This window comes from Onychomys torridus, chromosome 6, assembly GCF_903995425.1.
Source record: "Onychomys torridus chromosome 6, mOncTor1.1, whole genome shotgun sequence".
NCBI lineage: Eukaryota > Metazoa > Chordata > Mammalia > Rodentia > Cricetidae > Onychomys > Onychomys torridus.
In genome coordinates this window covers 120,652,930-120,671,173 of record NC_050448.1, presented here as the reverse complement: position 1 = coordinate 120,671,173, position 18,244 = coordinate 120,652,930, and the positions used below count along the sequence as shown (strand labels likewise).

General features: G+C 38.1%; 1 protein-coding gene across 4 annotated transcripts in view; it reads right to left on the bottom strand.

The window, feature by feature from the left end:
* Positions 1 to 18,244, bottom strand: part of Col24a1 (collagen type XXIV alpha 1 chain) — a 259,667-nt gene that overhangs the window by 108,638 nt on the left and 132,785 nt on the right. For all 4 annotated transcript variants that reach the window (XM_036190194.1, XM_036190198.1, XM_036190196.1 and 1 more), the window contains 4 exons: positions 12,370 to 12,423; positions 8,678 to 8,731; positions 7,173 to 7,226; positions 5,198 to 5,251 (listed from right to left, as the gene is read on the bottom strand). In XM_036190194.1, the coding sequence (XP_036046087.1) occupies positions 5,198 to 5,251; positions 7,173 to 7,226; positions 8,678 to 8,731; positions 12,370 to 12,423 (216 nt within the window). The remainder of the gene's footprint in view (positions 1 to 5,197; positions 5,252 to 7,172; positions 7,227 to 8,677; positions 8,732 to 12,369; positions 12,424 to 18,244) is intronic.

The window sequence follows — 18,244 nt, the reverse complement described above, 5'->3', positions numbered from 1 at the left end:
ACACAACCGCGGATTTCTTCATTATGGAACCTATGGAATGCAAAGCTAAATCACACAAAGAGTAAAGAATTCAAGGACCAAGAGGAGGAGTCCACAGGGAGGCAGACCTGGGACATTTGTCCCAGGAATGGAGACACCATCTGGAAGTGCTAGGTCAGCCTCGTGGGCTTGTGAGATGGACAGACAAAGGGACAGCATGAGAAAGAATGAGGATGCTTAAGGATGAGACTTAGCTGGGCCAGGCTGAGTTAGCTGCACAGAGAGAAGCACTTAGAAAGCAAGGCAGTTGGTGATGGGGAAGCAGAAAGTTTCCATATAGAGTGATTATACCATCTCCCCTGTCAAGTGCTGAGTGGAAGGGCCTTGGATTGGCTCCATGCCTTCTTCTATGTCTTAGCAAGGTCCCGAACTTCATTATCAAAAGCTGTTTGCTACAACAGGCCTCTCCAGGCTGCTTTCCTGAGCTTCCTAGACTCCCAGGCACAGTCAACATTTTGGAACACTCTCACCCACGAGGATCTGTTGCTCCACTCTCCTGTTAAAGCGAAAGCTCATGCAACTCCTCATTTGTATAATGTTTTACATTAACATACTCTTATGCAAGAATGTCTCACAGTGATTATTATTGTTGTTATTATTATGATCCTGGTGCTGAACTCTAGCCTCTAGCATAAACAGGCAGATCATTGAACTACTGCTGGCCCCTCCCTTTTTTACATTTACTATTTCTTCTATCAAGAGATATTTCTGTGCTAACAGTGATAAAGATAACCATGTATAGTGTGAAAAAAGTCTTCAGTCAGGAGATCACATTAAGGTCACAGGGTGCCCTGTGAGGGTTTGAAAACACTGTTCTAAGGAAGACAGGAACTCTCTACGCTTCAGGCAAGAGTGAGATAATGAGCTAAAGGCTTAGCCTGGCAACATAGTAGATTTCTCTCTGCTGGTAGACACATCCCACTGGCTAATGCACATTCCACATCTGCGCCTAAGACAAAATAAACTTCAGGACAAGGCCCTAGGTGTACATCGTTGTTATAACAGGCCCATAATTGGGCATGATAGTTAAAATGTAACAGCTTGAACGTGTCTCATGGGTCTCTCAAGAGCATTTTCTGGGTGAAAGCATGCCACCTAAACATAATACCCAGACTTTTCTCCATGCCATTGGGAATGTCAAAGCTGTCCATGGTGAGCTGAGAGAGGGCTCTCAAAGCCAGAGTGAAAGTTGAATACCTCAACTCCATTAAAGAAAAGCATGGGCTGGAGAGATGGCTCAGCCGTTAAAGGCTAGGCTCACAACCAAAAATATAAGAAAAGCACATTTCATATTTGAAACGTAGGTAAGTACATTAAAGAGTGAGCCAGGCTCATAAGGTGTTGGGCCTGCTACTGCATAGAAATAGTAAAATTAAAGAAGAAACCACAATCAACTAAAATATTAACACATATTAATGTTTGGTTTACTTAGGAAGACTTTTATGAGAACCTTAAATCCATTTCCACAACTGCTGAGATAAGTGATGATTGGCTGAGTGTCCATGAATGAGGAAATAGCCATGTTCACAGGACAGATGGACTCAATGTATTTATGTTCCTGAAGCAAGATCTGGATCTTGGTATGACCCCTATTAATTTTTAAGTCACTCACATGCCTAGCTAATGATGCTGAGCGGTCTTTTTCTGACCCTTGCTATACACAGCTGGAACCAAGTGGTCCACTCAACAAGATTAACACTATCAGGACTCTTGAGGAAAAGGTTTCTGCTATAAACTTCTTTTTAACAGAGTGGAGAAGAAAACTATCATTTGAGATGCTTCAGCTATTGCCTAGCACTGAGCTTAAAAGCAAACTACTGAAAGTGACTTCACCTTAAAGGGATATGCAGTTCCTCAAAGGAGCCAACTTGCAGAATGTTTACGACCATATAGGTTTCACTTTTTTAGAGAAAAGCTTAAGATGTTGCATGTTTCTAACACAGTTATCCCTCCACCCCATCTCAGTAATATGTAGCTTGGTCTCAATACCAAATTCTCCAGCTGCATGCCTCTTTATACCACTGCTCTAGAGAAAGTGTGGAATTTAAGGAATCTTGTGATCAAAGACTTAATTCATGCCCAGGTGTGTAGGTGGGATGCGCTTTGCCTGCATTACTTTCCTTGCTGGGCAGCTGGGCGCAGAAGGAAGTACTGGGCAGATATCAAGGGTTCTTTTTATCACTTACCCTCTAAGGGCCAACTGTGTATGTGAAAGGCAATGGCTCAGCCTGTGCTGACTTTTACTTGCCCATCAGGCCAAGCCACCATCATCAGGACTAAAGTAGCAAATGTGTTAGCTTACATCATCTATACAAATGAAAGTCTTTTGTGGATTGCACAAAATGCTTTAGTACATCAAATCCCTTCACTTCACTTAGCTGTTCTCCAGCTAAACATACCAGCTAGCAAAAGGTTAAGATGAGTAATGTTTTAAATATAAAGGGTATTTATATAATAATTTAGTGTATTTATGACTACCTTTTAATGGTATCGTGCTGTCTTTTGCAGCTATGTAAGAGGCATGATTATGCAATTGTCCTACTGCAAGTTACAGAAATTTTCATGATATTATATTCAGCTTACTTTTCAGATGTTGGCATTGTGGCCTCTTTGATTTATTTTTCCTTCCCCTTGGTTGGTTTTAATACTTCATGGTATTTCACAGTTTCTAGACCATAAGTCACAAATTTGGAAAGTCCACTGTGGTCTGAAACCTGAGGGCTAGTTGACATAGAGTCCTCTGGGTTTAGTTAAGTGTTATATAAACCATAAGAAATCAGCAAAGGTTGGGTAGATATATGGTGGGTTGTCAGTAGGCAGAATCTGCTAGGAGTGGTCCTATCACTGATGGTATTTGTATGACCATTCAAGGTCAGTATAAATCCCAGACCAAATAGGAGGAGCAAATGAGTATTATGATCACTCTGTATGGGCTCAGAACACATGTACCTAAGAATGGAGTTTCCACTCAGGGTTCTGTCACACAAAGGAATGACAGGTATGCTACAAGACTTGATTCCCTTAGCTTTTGGGGTGCACCAGAGTGTAGACCCAAGATCTTGTGCCAGACACCTTTCTCACTTCCTTCAATAGGCTGGAACAATTGTGTGTGTGTGTGTGTGTGTGTGTGTGTGTGTGTGTGTGTGTGTGTGTGTGTGCAGTGTCTGTGGAAGCCAGAAGAGGACATTGGATCTCCTGGAGCTGGAGGTACAGGCAGTTGTGAGCTGGTTGACATGGGTGTTAACAAACACAACTCAGATTCTTATGATTGAGCAGCAAGTTCTCTCAACCAATGAACACTCTCTCCATCTCCATTCAGTTACATTTTATTGTATAAAATCTACTAGCTGCCTGTAATATTCTCCTAGTAAAGAAAGACATCCTCCTTCCCTAACCATAGTTCCTTTTGTAGAAATTACTGAGTGACATTGTTTAAAGTTGCATGGAGCCATTTGGAAAGAGTGAGTAAACTGTATATGGAAAAGGATGGAAAAACTTTGAGATGTGAGGGCTGAGGACAGAGAGACAAACTAGGAAAGCAGGAAGCTACACGTGGTCAGAGTGAAGTTTGAAAAACTGCAGAGCAAAAGAACTTGTCATAGGATTTATGAGATCATTCAAATGGTTCGGCATGTACCATGGTGAGGGACATGAATTTGCCAGCGAGTCAACGAGACCTAAATCACTCAACTAACAAAAGGTTCAGATCATCCACCTGCCACAAACTGTTTGAGCTTCCCCACTGTGACTCATACTAGAAAAAAATACATTTGACCGCACCAAGGATTGAGTCCTGGCTGGGTGTAAACAGCAAAATGACAGAGTACAAATCACTTTTCTCATAGTTTTAAATTCATTTAAGCTAAAATGATTCAACCATCACTGATGTTTGTAGACTGTAAATCTGAAAGCCAAGAAGGAAAAGAGTTTTTCATAAAATAAATGAGAAAAAAGACAAAGTACTTTCTTCAATCCCCACCTACCACACATGACATAACATCAAAGCTGTTCTCGAACTGGGACCTCACAACACTCTTTCTCAATTTTACAACAGGGAAAACCCAGTGACTTTTATCTTTATTATTTTTTAATGTTTAAAAATCATTGTTAGTTAGAGATCATGCTTTTAGAATTAAAAAATCTGTTCACTAGCTCTAAAATTTAAGCCAAGTGAAGTTCAACACACAAAATGCAACTCTTAAAGCCACACATTCAGAGGAGAAGTATCCTTTACTATTCCATATGGCATCAAATAAACATTGGCCTTGGGGTAAGATGTGTCAAAGCTTGAATGTTGGTTGAGACATTCTTCTGTGTCTCTACAGCTTCAAGGAATATTATGATGTCTATGATACAGTGCTGTGTCTTTTTAAGGAGGCTCTGAGTACTAAAAGAGACACTGTACACATAATAGGCACCCAGTGGTTGTGTCTTTTTAAGGAGGCTCTGAGTATTAAAAGAGACACTGTACACATAACAGGCACCCAGTGGTTGTGTCTTTTTAAGGAGGCTCTGAGTATTAAAAGAGACACTGTACACATAACAGGCACCCAGTGGTTGTGTCTTTTTAAGGAGGCTCTGAGTATTAAAAGAGACACTGTACACATAACAGGCACCCAGTGGTTGCTTGACACATATGAGAAGAGTTAATGCTTAAGAGATGACTTGGGAGATAAATATCCTCTACACATATTTCTGCATATTAATTGTTAGATAATAATAATTAAAATACCTTTGGTCCACAACTGATAAATACTAATTCATCCTATGTATCTCCACTCTATTTCTTGTTTTATTTTATTATCATCTTTCATGACATGTAAATCTGTTATGAATATAAATGTAATTTACTTAAGGATCTTCACAATTATAATGGAAGGAGAGGTTAGGGATAAAAAAAAGAATTCTACATAATATTGTAGTATGTAAAAATAAAAATGAAGAAGTATAATTTTATATGTACGAAGTATTAGTTATAATCTCAGTTACTACAGGTAATTGAAATGTTGAGCTAATTCTATTAATAATAGAATAAAGACAGCAAAAACAAAACCCTGACAACATGTTAGCATGATTCCAGAAGGTGTAGAGCAGGTTTTGCCGAACACCTCCACATGAGGTGACTCTTTTAAGGTTAACATATTTTTGTGTTACTTACTCTTTGTCCTTTAGGACCCAGACTCCCAGGTGCTCCTCTTGCCCCAGCAAGACCCTACATGATGAAGATAAAAAATAAACTCAGATATCAAAATTCATAGCATTGTTATCAGAGTAGTAGTTATACCTTTCTTATGTGATACTTTTTTTTAAATGAAGAATTTTTAAAATGATATTCATTAGTTGCCCACAAATAAACTTTAATTAATCAATACCATGCATCCCTCTCTAATGTTCTGCTTTTAAAATATTTCACTTTTTGGAGAAGTGTCATTTCCATGTGAGATGGATTGGAAGGGTTAGCTATTCACTGGACAAACAGCGTTCAGGGGGGATGCAGGAGAGCAATAGAGGAAGGAAAGGAGCAATTCGCCAGTCAAACCAGTTTACTGTGCCTGGTCCACCACAGAAGGGCTATTACCATTACAATTTCCTTGTTATTATTAAAGGTATCTATTTAATCCCATGTATAAAATTTGTATATTTTCCGAGTCAATGAAAAATGTCATAAATGATTTTAAGTTAATATATCAAAAGTAGCTTATAATGGAAGTTAAGTTTCATTGTGAAGTTAAGTTTAATGATATATTAAGTCTCCTATAAAGGCTTATTAGAAAATAGCACAAAGTTGTGGCTATAAATATAAACATATAGAAGGCAATTCTTGACAATATGATCGTTTAGCCAAACAACAATAGTAGGTTCCTCACGAGGTCTTCACAACTGTGGCCTTTTGACCAGGTTTACAAGAGCAGACATGAAATCCCTCCTGTGCAGTGGGCCTCAGATGCAATCATAAAACAGTTGGTTCTCCTATAACCACCATACCATGATTGTACCAGTGGGTACAGTTTGCTGGGAGCATACGAAGCCTAGAGCTGGTTAAGACCTTTGATTCTTTTCTCCACTAGCAACCCACATAGCACCTTCTCACACTATGAAGGCTAGCCAGCAGGGACTTTCCTGATCAATTTGAGATTGATTTTTCCATGTCCTGCAGTCCACGTGCATCATGCCTTGTGTCTTCAGCTATCAGGTCTTTCCTCTTTGTTTTGGTGAGTAATGCGAGCAATAGTAATGCCCTGGGTTGTTTTGGGCGCCTTTGGGGACACCCTGATCAAACACTCATAGAGAAGCATCCTGATCCTGGCACTGATATCTTCATTTAACAGCCTATGTCTTCTGTTTAGTTATGAACTCTAGGTAGATAAAAATAGACCGAATTTTAGGATCAAGTTTACTCATTCTTTTATATGAGTGAAGAGATTGACAAGAGATTGCTCTAGTCTTTCTTGCTTTAGAAGTTAATATGAATACAAATATACTAGAAAATGAGCTTACTTTTTAGACTGGAAGCATCATGAAGCATAATATCAATGATTTCTGTAATAAGAACTGCCCTGATACCACTGAGGCTGAACTTCTTCAGACTCATGTTAACACTAACTGTCAAACCCTGACAAGCAAATGTTCTCTCTTTAGGGGCAAGACTTAATTATCTTTCTGAAAACAACATATGGAATATATTTAAAGCTCAAGTTTTACTTACCAAGGCACATTTCCTATGAATTTTGACTGTTTGAGAATATTTGCAAATTTTAAGAAAAACATGTTAAAACATCTGCTTGTGTTTTGTTAATTCCTCTGATCTCAGCTAATTTTGATTACTGATTCTATTTTCTTACAAATGAAGATTATATACATAAAATAGTGTGTATTTATACATAAACACAATACATACATATATGTATGTATGTATATTAGTTTAGGATAGAGAACTGAAATTGGTTACTAAACATAGTAGGGGTAAGTAATTCAAAATATTGAGAAATATTTCAGAATGCTCATACAGTTTTGGAGACAAGCAATTTCCATTACACAGCTGATTTTACACGAGACCCTAAAGACGTACAACAAAAGGATTTAAATTAAAGTGGACATTCAAGAAAGGATCACAGAGTTTGTTTTATACTTACAGGTAATCCTAGTGGTCCTATGGGTCCTGGAGCCCCAGGAGGACCTGGGTAGCCCTATGATTTAAGGGAAATATGAAAGACATAAAATCAATTATTTTCCTTTAAGAGAGAAAAAAGCCAGCAAACTACAAATGGTAACAAAAACAACAGCTTGATAAGACCATCCTTTCCTACTTGCTATACTTGAAGCCTGGGAAATATTCTATAGCAGATCATAAAAGTTAAAGAAGTGTTTACATAGAAGATGGATGTAGTGGGTAGCCATCCCAGCCTTGGCCTGGAAGTTCCAACCCCCATTGAGGCTTTGGTAATGGTCACGCCCACAAGGCGGGGCTGAGGGAGGAAGCTGAAGACTCAGGATCTAGAGGAGAGGTCGCTCTTGGTTCTGGGACCCTGGACGCTGGAGGTAGACCTAGCAGAGTTCTCCAGAGGACACCGCCGGACTGCGCCATACCTTGTTGCCAGACCCTGCAACCTACCCCTTCATTTGTAAGTTACCCCACAAAATAAACCTCCCTTTTAACTACGTGGAGTGGCCTAAATAATTTTACCACTAGATGTACATTCTTTTATTATGTCCTTGCTTGGAAAAGAGTCATAGGTGGCACTGTGTTTCCTCCTTCTGTAGGTGATGGTATCTTACACGGGACAATGCTCAGTGACTCATATTATGAATTACAAACTTTTAAGTTAGGGAATTCCACAACTAAGGAAGGTGGATGCAATTAGGCCATCAACTTTTAGAAAGAACACATGCATTGTTCTAGTACTAATGCTAGTTCTGAAGATGCCTTAGGAGGTAAAGATTCTTGAAGTTGATTGACTTTATATGGATGTTAGGTTTACTGTCTGTCCCAACTAGAAACTGCTAAAAATAACCTTGTGGCACTCTTCTGGTGGTGCAGAAATTAAAAATAAAGAGTGAGGGCAGAATGAGTTTGTAGCTAGTGTTATGTGCCACCAGACATACTATTAAATATTTTCTGAAATGAAGTCCTAAAACAGATAATAATCATCCTTTTAACTTCATATAATGCTTACAGACTATTTAATAAACTAAAAATACAACCCAGGTATAAAACCTTCCAGTTGTCATTATCTTGAAGATATAAGAGAATAAGATAAATTTTTGGTGCTTAAACTCTTAAGTGCTAAAAAACCAACCTCATAGCCAAAACTGGTGGAAGAGTTGTTGAGGATATGTGTAATATAAACTTTATTTGCACATAAACATGAAGAATTTCAATTGAATTTTCTTTTTAATCCAGTATGGCTAATTTATAGTCATTTAATTATTCTCCCATAAGTATAGAATAATTTTACTAAGGCAGCTTATATTTTATGCTTTTTCATGGATTTGATACCATAGAACACCATTCTAGAATATAAAATACTAAAAAAGAAAGTTCATTGGAAACTTATTACAAAAACAACATTTTCACTTGAATTCCAAGTCCTTGCTTAGGTGCATTGGAAACAAAGGTTTTAGATCATTGAACTCTTACCATGACACCCTTTTCCCCCTGGGGACCAAGTGGGCCTGGACTTCCACGCTCTCCCTTTTAAAACAATAAAGAAAAAAGAAGCAACACTGAGTAATGTTAATGATGATTGATTTGAAGCTAGAAAGAGAAACCACCAGAGCCATAATTTATATGCATATCTCATCTTCATTTTAATATCTTTAAAAGTTTGCATTTTTAAACTTATAGCTGCAAATCTTCTAATACAATGGCTCTTTTGTTTGCAATCTTATTAAAATGAAGACAGAAATTATAAACAAGATCTCCTAAGAAGCTTGATAAAGTTTTATAAATGAGAATTCTTTTGATTTTTATAGGAGACTACAGAGCATGAAACTCCTGAAAACATCAAGCATATTGAAAAATGAGCTTTTTCTCTAGAAGAATTGATACAATTATTTCCGTGGTCTGTGGGTCTCAGTGAAGAGCTATAGATCTTATCCTGGAGAGTTGTGGGGCTCAAGTCTTCAATAGAAAGTTAAGGCTAAATGTAGTCATATTAAAGTTCCATGCATTGTCAAAGTCTTAACATATTGAATAATAACCATATCAGGATGAAAAAAGACAATTAAAATTTAATTATTTCTGTATTTTGTTATATTACTAATGAAATCATTATTAATATGTTATATTATATAATATAATTATATTATATTAGTATATATTAAGAACTCATACTACATGACAGGAGATATATTTACAAAGTTAAACTTACATTCTACTCTCAAATAACTATAAATTTGTTACTAGCAGAGATGAAATTATTAGAGGAAAACCGAATTGCAAACTGTGCATGACTTATTCTTACTCCAGGAAGGGAGGAAACAGGAAGGATTAGAGAGATGTAGCGGAACTTCCTAAGAGAAGGAAAAACTAATAGAGTCCAGTAGTTTGTCTATGAATAAAAGTCTGGGATGGAAGAGAATATACTAGATGAGGTGAGCAGTGAGACTGAATATAGGAAGAGGTGTTTAATAAATGAGTTGGAGGAGAGAGAAGAGTAATCTGGAAGCTTAGTTTTCTGATTTAAATCTGCTTTCCATAGGAAGAGATCATACTTCTGTACTGTTCACTTCGTATTTGCTTTTCAGATTACATCTTTACAACCAGAAGGATATCCTGCCTTTTACAAATTAGAAACAAACATATAGTCATATTTTAACATATTTAGGAGATTCAGCACAGGAAATTTTATTTGTTTTTTTTTTGTTTGTTTGTTTGTTTTTGTTTTGTTTTTTGTTTTTTGTTTTTTGGTTTTTTTTTTGAGACAGGGTTTCTCTGTGTAGCTTTGCGCCTTTCCTGGAACTCATTCTGTAGACCAAGCTGGCCTCAAACTCACAGAGATCTGCCTGCCTCTGCCTCCCGAGTGCTGGGATTAAAGGCGTGCACCACCAATGCCGGCTGAAATATTGTATTTTTGAATACATTTGCCTTTTACCAGCATATATTAATTGTACAAAGTAATAATTTTTATCATTACATTTCCAAAATGCATGTAGCATGCCTTGACCATGTGCTTGCACTTTCTTACTGTTTCTTGTGTTTCATTCCCCCTTTTCTTACTAAATCCTACACTTGAGAGAAACTGCAATGGTGATCCATTCAAGCCTAGCTTATTTCTCTCAACACCATGATCTCCATTCCCAGCCACTTGCGAATGATATAATTTCATTCTTTTTTGTCTATTTGGGGTTCTAAATGTCTATTGGATGCACACATATTTCCCTATATTCAGAATACTTTTCTGCACAGTTTGAGCAAATAGATTTCTTGTGCCTGTAGTTCACAGTGCTGTGGGATGTTCTGTATGTCAAATGTGTTGCTGTGATTGGTTAATAAATAGAATGCTGATTGGCTAGTAGCCAGGCAGGAAGTATAGGCAGGACAAGCAGAGAAGAGAATTCTGGGAAGTGGAAGGCTGAGGAGAGAGACACTGCCAGCCACCGCCATGAGAAGATGTTAAGATACTGGTAAGCCACAAGCCATGTGGCAAGGTATAGATTTATAGAAATGGGTTGATTTAAGATATAAGAACAGTTAGCAAGAAGCTAACATGGGCATACAGTTTCTAAGTAATATAAGTCTCTGTGTAATTACTTTATAAGTGGGCTGTCAGACTGCTGGGCCTTGGCAGGACCTGGAGAGAAAACTCCAGCTACATCACAGTTCAGTTCCTCAACTACATTGAGAATTTTTAGTTTCCATTTCATGAAAGTTCTTGAAAGTCATGGTCATTCATGGTCATGGTGGCTTTTCTTTTCTTTGCTATCTGAATGCAATCATTCCTTATTCATACCTTCAGTCTGTGAAAGCTTTTTTTCTGCTTATTTTAATTTAATGGTTATGTATTTGTTTTAATTTATGGTGCTCTTCATTTCCAAAATTCCTGTATTTCCCCCCAGAATGTATTTATTTACTAAATTTCTACTCCTTGGTATTAAACTTCTGTTCTAATCTTGAATGGACTTTCTTACCCCATTTGTCTGTTTGTTTGACTCCTCTTTGAGGTCACTGGTCACTTTTAAAAGTAAACAACTTTTGAATGCTTTGTGTAGCATTTCAACCACTTCATTATTTTTGTATTCAGTTTTTGAGGAGTTGTTAACTGTTGTGGGAGTCATATTGCCTTGTCTTCCCATTTTTATAGTGTTTCTATGTAAATATTTTTGCCTGTTTTGGGATGTCCCTTAGGTTTTATGTTAAAGTCTCCTTAGTGAGGGATTTTATCTTGAGCTTTCAATCTCCACCAGAGGAGAGGAAGCAGATCACAACAGAACAACTCAAAAACAAACCAGATATTTTAATGCATCAAAAAAAAAAAAAAAAAAAGAACCAACTAGAAATAGCAACTATATTTCCTTAAGGAAAGAAAAGAAAAGAGCTAAGATACTTACAGAATAAGATGAAAATTTAAAAGCTTTCCAAGATGAAATTATTAATGATTAAGTCATAAAATGAAGGTGAGCAGTGAGTGAAAAAAACAGAATAAGCAACAAAGGAAAAAGAGAAAATGCATGTGTTGATGGCAGAAGAAAGTGTCTTAAGGGTAAAACAAAGAAAGAGGGCAACACCAAATATTCAAGAGAAAATGAAACCAGTCAGTATTTCCTCCTTGCTGAGGAGGCAGAGGATGAAGACGCGCTGCTCTCTCCTAGACTCATCCTTTTGCAGTTTACTTGGTATTGGGAACAGAAGGGTATTGCATAGTGTTCTTCCTATAGCTCAAACAGATGAGCTACAGCAGCTCAAACAAGGCCATTTGCAGGCTGAGCCCCATCAGACTTTTTCACTTGGTTTGATGGCTACTGTGACCATGGTTAGATTTAATTATTGCCAGCATACAGGCTCAGTAATACATGAAAGTAGGACCCTCCTTTATGATGCTGCTGCCATTTGAGCCTGTGGGCCTGGTTGGATGGTCCTTGGTGCCAAAGGCATGCTATTTGTGCAGTCACAAGTATGGGAAATGCCCAAGCAGCTTCTATGCTTTAACCAAATGTTTCTTGGACTCTGATGTTTTGTTGGAGATGTGTGGACACACGGAAAAGCGCATAGCCCACCCTCTAGTCCTCTACCAGGATAGTGCCTTCTAATCAATCAACATAAAATGCCATACGGAAGATTGAAGCTAGCCAAGAGTTCTTAATATAAAGCAAAATAACAATAGGAATTACCTTTTCACCAATGCTTCCGGCTGTCCCTACTTCTCCAGGTAAACCAACAGGTCCCTTGTTAAAAAATATAAAAGAAAGTATTGTATACATTACATCGATCTTGTAGCATCCTGGTTTTAAATTACCTATAACTACTGTTTCTATCTACTTCATCTAAATTTCTTTTGGGGAGGAACTCTTTGCAGAATTGGCATATAAGCTATGATTTCTCATAGAATAAGTGATCAACAAGTCAGAAATACCAAAATGAAAACTTAATGCTTAACAGACACTTCATTGGCAGACAATATAATCTCTGTCCTTATGAAACTAATATTCAACAGGATGTTATAAATACATCTGCAACTTTCACATCTATTTGGTGTGGCTATATTCACATAAAATCATTTTTGCAATTACCTTCTTTGGAAGTACCTTAATACCTATTCATGTTCATTTATTTGTCCAATTATACAAGGATTCGATGTCTGTTCTGAGCAGCACTAGTTGCTGAGGTAAGACAAATTTAGACCCTGTCTTGATGTCATAGTTAGCTTTAGCCATCAGTTTGACACAATCCACAGTCACTTGGGCAGGGAGAACCTCAACTGAGGAATTACCTCCACCAGCATGGCCTCTGGCCATGTCTCTGGGGGTATTTTCTTGATTGTTAATTGATGTAGTAGGAGGGGTGGGCCTGGGTTGTGTAAGAAAGTGATCTGAGCAAGCCTGTAAAACCAAGCCAGCAAGTAAAGTTCCTCCATGGTTACTGCTTCAAACTCCTGCCTTGGCTTCTGTTGATGATGGGACCCAAACCTGTCTATTAAATAAGCTCTATCCTTCCAAATTGCTTTTGGTCATGGTGCTTAGTACAGTAGCAGAAATCAAACTAGGAACATTTGATGAATCAAAACATCTTATAACACAGAAGGAAAACCATTAGCTGTAAGTTATGATATAAGCTCATAAGGAAATAACCATGATGCTGGAGAATGAAAGAGAAGGCATTTCTTCAAGAAGAGTCTGGAAAGGGATGAAGCCAGACATTTAATCTGTAGCTTGAGTAGGAAGAGGCAATCCAGCATCACGAAGAAGGGAGGCAGGGATTCCAGGATAGTATCCAGCCTGAGTAGGAACACAGTTGTGAGGACAAAGGGAAAAAGGCCACTAGCAATATCATTTTGACTGAACATGACTTGCATTCTCTCTGTGTCTGTATTTGCGCATATTTATTATTCCTTCTTTAATGAATATAGGGAGAAGAAAGAGCAACATAGAGTAAGTAAGCATAGGAACATATCCTCATTCTTTCTTAAACTGCAAGGAAGTAGTAAGTCTCTACCTTCACTTAAGGACAGATGAAAATTTTCAATAGCTACCAAGTAGAGATCCTGCCTAGATAGCATTTTATATAATATATATTTACAAATACAAAGCAGTGAACCATGACCAGTGGATGACCGAGCAGAAACTAACTTAGTATGGTTTTATCCATGCAGGTCCATAGTCCTATCGGTTGGCTGGCTGTTACATGATCCTGAATATAATAACATGTATTAGGCATTTGTGCATGTGAGCATGATTTTATCATCATAGCCACTGACTTTGGTAGTGTTAATGGGATTCTCCTTTGACAGATGCAGTAGATAAGTTAAGCAGAGAAGTTTAAACAGTATGGGTAAGCTTAGGTGAACACCAAGTCTTAAAATATGACTATTCCAATAGGCATCTACTGTGTTTCATTTTGAAAATTTTATTTTATTTTTTTCCTTTTCCATATTTTTCCCCTTTTTTATTTATTATATTTGTGTTTTAATTTTACACATCAGCCATGGGTTCCCCTGTCCTCCCCCCTCCCGCCCCCACCTTCCTCCCTACCCCTCCCCTCCATTCCCATCTCCTCCAGGGCCAAGACTCCCCTGGGGTTTCATTTAAACCTGGTAGATTCAGTACAGGCAGGTCCAGTCACCTCCTTCCAGGCTGAACATGTGTCCCTGTGTAAGGCCAAGGTTCCAAACAGCCAGCTCATGCACTAAGGACAGGTCCAGGTCCCACTGCCTGGGTGCCTCCCCAACAGTTCAAGCTATTCAATTGTCTCACTTATCCAGAGGGCCTGCTCCATCCTGAAAATTTTGTTTTTATGTTCTTCAACATGTGATTTTTTGTCTTTTCTATTTAGATTTTTAATCTGTCTGGAGTTTCATTGTCCCAAAACTTAAGCTGTGGCAGGGACTGTGCTTTTGTCCATGTAGTGACTCAGTCCTCACACAACATATATGTACATACATATGCACCTTATATACATATATAAATACATAAAATGCGTTGTCCTCTATTGATTTGTGGTACCATGCTTAGGCATAGCTTATTTCTTATGTTTCTATTCTATTCCATTGCTATTTTTTCTAGTTTTTTTTATCCTTTTATAAATTTCTCTCACTCAATTTTTTTCAAATGCTTCTATATCTGTGTTTGTCTGTCCTTACAACATGAGTAAGTTCAGAGAGGTGTAAGTCAGTCCTAACATCTGAAACACACAGGTTTTTTTTTTTTTTTTTTTTAAGGTTTTTCGAGACAGGGTTTCTCTGTGTAGCTTTGCGCCTTTTCTGGAGCTCACTTAGTAGCCCAGGCTGGCCTCAAACTGACGGAGATCCACCTGGCTCTGCCTCCCAAGTGCTGGGATTAAAGGAGTACGCCACCACCACTCAGCTAAACACACAGGTTTTAAATCCATTTGCTCTTTAAGTGTGTGTTACTATTTAATAGGAAATGACCCACACATTTGGCAATATAGGTGAATCCATTTTGATTTGAAACCTATCAAGTTTCATTATATTTAAAATGCCTTTGATGCACTTATATTTTATATTTCTAAAAGGGAAAAAACATTCCAATAAGCAAATGCAATTTGTCAGTGACTTTAAGAAATACCCCATTTTCGGGGATAGGACCTGCCTGTACTGAATCTGCCAGGTTTAAATGAATCCCCAGGGGTGTCTTGGTCCTGGAGGACATGGGAATGGAGGGGAGGGGCTGGGGGGAAGGTGGGGGTAGGGGCGGGAGGGGGGAGGACAGGGGAACCCATGGCTGATGTATAAAATTAAAACACATAATAATAATAAAAAAGAAATACCCCATTTTCAAATGTTAATATGTGAAAAAAAAGCATGCTAGGTTGCATTAATCGAAATGTCTGCTGCTTATTTCTGTAGAACAATCACACATCCCTGTCTGTTTGTCTTGCCGTGGATCTTACAGTGCTTCAGCATGGGAAGAGCATTATCGTCCATCCTCCTGATACTAGGCTTCTCTATGTAGCTTATTTAGAACACAGAAAAGAGGTGAGGACATGACATTTGTCAAACTGCTTTTTAGAGGCCACAAACTAACCATGATTCAAAGAGATTCTTTGTGAGCCTGGGCCCCAGAATCCAGAAGGCTTGGAACTGACACAGACAGCTCCAGTGGTTAGGGAGCAAGTGAGAAAGAAACCTTTGCTATTGCTAGCCACTGGTGTTCTGAAGCTGTTGTAGTGCAGCATAACTGAGCTACTCTGATAAAGTCGGTAAGATACAGTGCTTGTTTATATGAGAAGCAAGTAGATAACCTCACTGCTTTCTAGCACCTGGGAAGACAGTCCCAAGGGAGTGGGGAACTACTTCAATTAAAAAGCCTGACTGTCTTAATCACCTTAGAAACATAAGCAACATAAACTCTTCATCACCTTACAACACTCAATTTTGTGTTTATTTTGATCCAGTGGCTAATATTTTCCCCAAATTACAATGAATTAAAGTATGCATTGACATAAAATTGGAAAACTTGAATCTAGCTCAGATTGTTTATGTAAAAAATGTTTTTCAGAAATGGTTGTAATTACCAAACCAATGCAGCATACACACTACTAACAACAAGAGAATTACCATCCACAGTAACAATAAAATGAACAAGAAGAGGATCATAATGAAGAGTATTTGGAGGTGAGAAGAGAAAACAACATAAAGACTCATATTGGAGGAAAGCTGGGACACACAAAGAAAGCCAAGGAGCAAAGTTTCAAGGGAAGAAAAGACATCACTGTTAAGGAAGAACTTTGAGAGAGTGATGAGATTTGACAGTGTAAGGTCAATGGTAACCTCTAAGAATCACTTAGCTCCACCATATTTAGACATGACTGTTAAAGGGTTAACAGTGCCCATGTGAAGGAAGCATAGCCAACAGCTTGTGTAGCCAACTCTCTTAAGAAATTTGGCAGGAGAAAGGAGACAGAATTACTACTGGAGACCATGGTTTGCAAAATTTTCTATTGAGAACAGGAGTTCTGCTCTGCCAGCCAAGTAAAAGAAAGTTCATCTACAAGAGAAGTACACTGTAACCAAAATGCAGTTATACTTATGATATATTTCCCCTCTGTTTCACAGAATGATTATTTTTAAAAACAACCTGATATGGGAGCCTAATCCATCATAAGTGGTTGGGACCAATACATTTGTAATAGTAAGGCAATGCTGGCAGGTTTAATCTTGCCTCATGGGCTATCTCTTAGCCAGCTCCCCATCTCTAGCCAGCCTCCTTGCACTGGAAATTCTTTGCAAGCCATAAAACTCATGCTGGGAAGTGTGTATCAGCCAGTGACTCCTATATGCATCTCTTCATATTATTATTATTATTATTATTATTATTATTATTATTATTATTATTATTATTACAAACACTTTCCAAAAGGAAGATCACAGTGCCCTGACTTGTTTTCATCTATGAAACAGGCACCTTTATACATGTGAGATCTAGGACAAGATACAACTCAGAACCAAGAACAAATATATTTTCAATTTTCAAGTGCTCAAAGGCTAATTGGGTGTATATGGTCATAGTTGCAATTCATTTAAATTGATGACCAATAAATGCTAGAATAGAAAATGAAAGATTCTTTGGTTTGTTCCTTTCTATTCATTCTTTTTCATCAAAAAAAGGTTCTGGGAAAACTGGATGTCCACAAGCAGAATGGTGAAAATAGATCCCTGTCTCACATTCTGTACAAAATTCATCGCCAAATGGATTAGAGGAAGGCCTCCATCTGAGACCTGAAACTTGGAAACAGTTACAGGAAAAAGTAGGGGAAACACTTGAGGGAACAGGCACAGACAAAGACCTGAACAGGACCTAGTTGTTCAGGAGATAATTGAGCCACTGACAAATGGAAACTCATGAAATGAAATGCTTCTGCACAGCAAAGGAGATGGCTGACCAAGTGAAGATTCGGCTTCCAGAAAGAGAGAAAATATTTATGAGGGATGCACTCCATCTTTACAGCTTTCATATTTTTGACTTAGTTTTCACATCACATAATCTCCCTGAAGTGGCTTAAAATAAGAAATTATAGGATAGCTATGGCTTCCATCAGCAGCTCTGGCTCAGGACTCTGATGTAATTATGGTCAGAAGGAGACTAGTGAATTTATACGTCTTATGACCCAACCACACACTGTCATGTCAGCTATTATCACATTCATTAACAGTGTGTAAGTCCGCCCTACATTCATTCTTATTCTTATTCTCTCTCTCTCTCTCTCTCTCTCTCTCTCTCTCTCTCTCTCTCTCTCTCTCTCTCATTCTCTCTTACATGTCATTGTGCATACATGCATAGAGGCCAAGGAAATGGTCTACTTCTGTTCATCTCTGTTTTATTTCTTCAAGACAAGTTCACTTACTGAGGCTTAGCTGGCTGGCTGGTGAGCTCCCAACACTGCTGTCTCTGCTCCCCAATGCTGAGGTCACAGGCATGCATTGCCATGCTCAGGTTTTTATTTTCACCTGGATGCCAGGGATTTGAACTCAGATCCTTCTGCTTTCACAGCAAGTGCGCCTCCCCACTATGCCCTCTCCCCTGCCTCAAG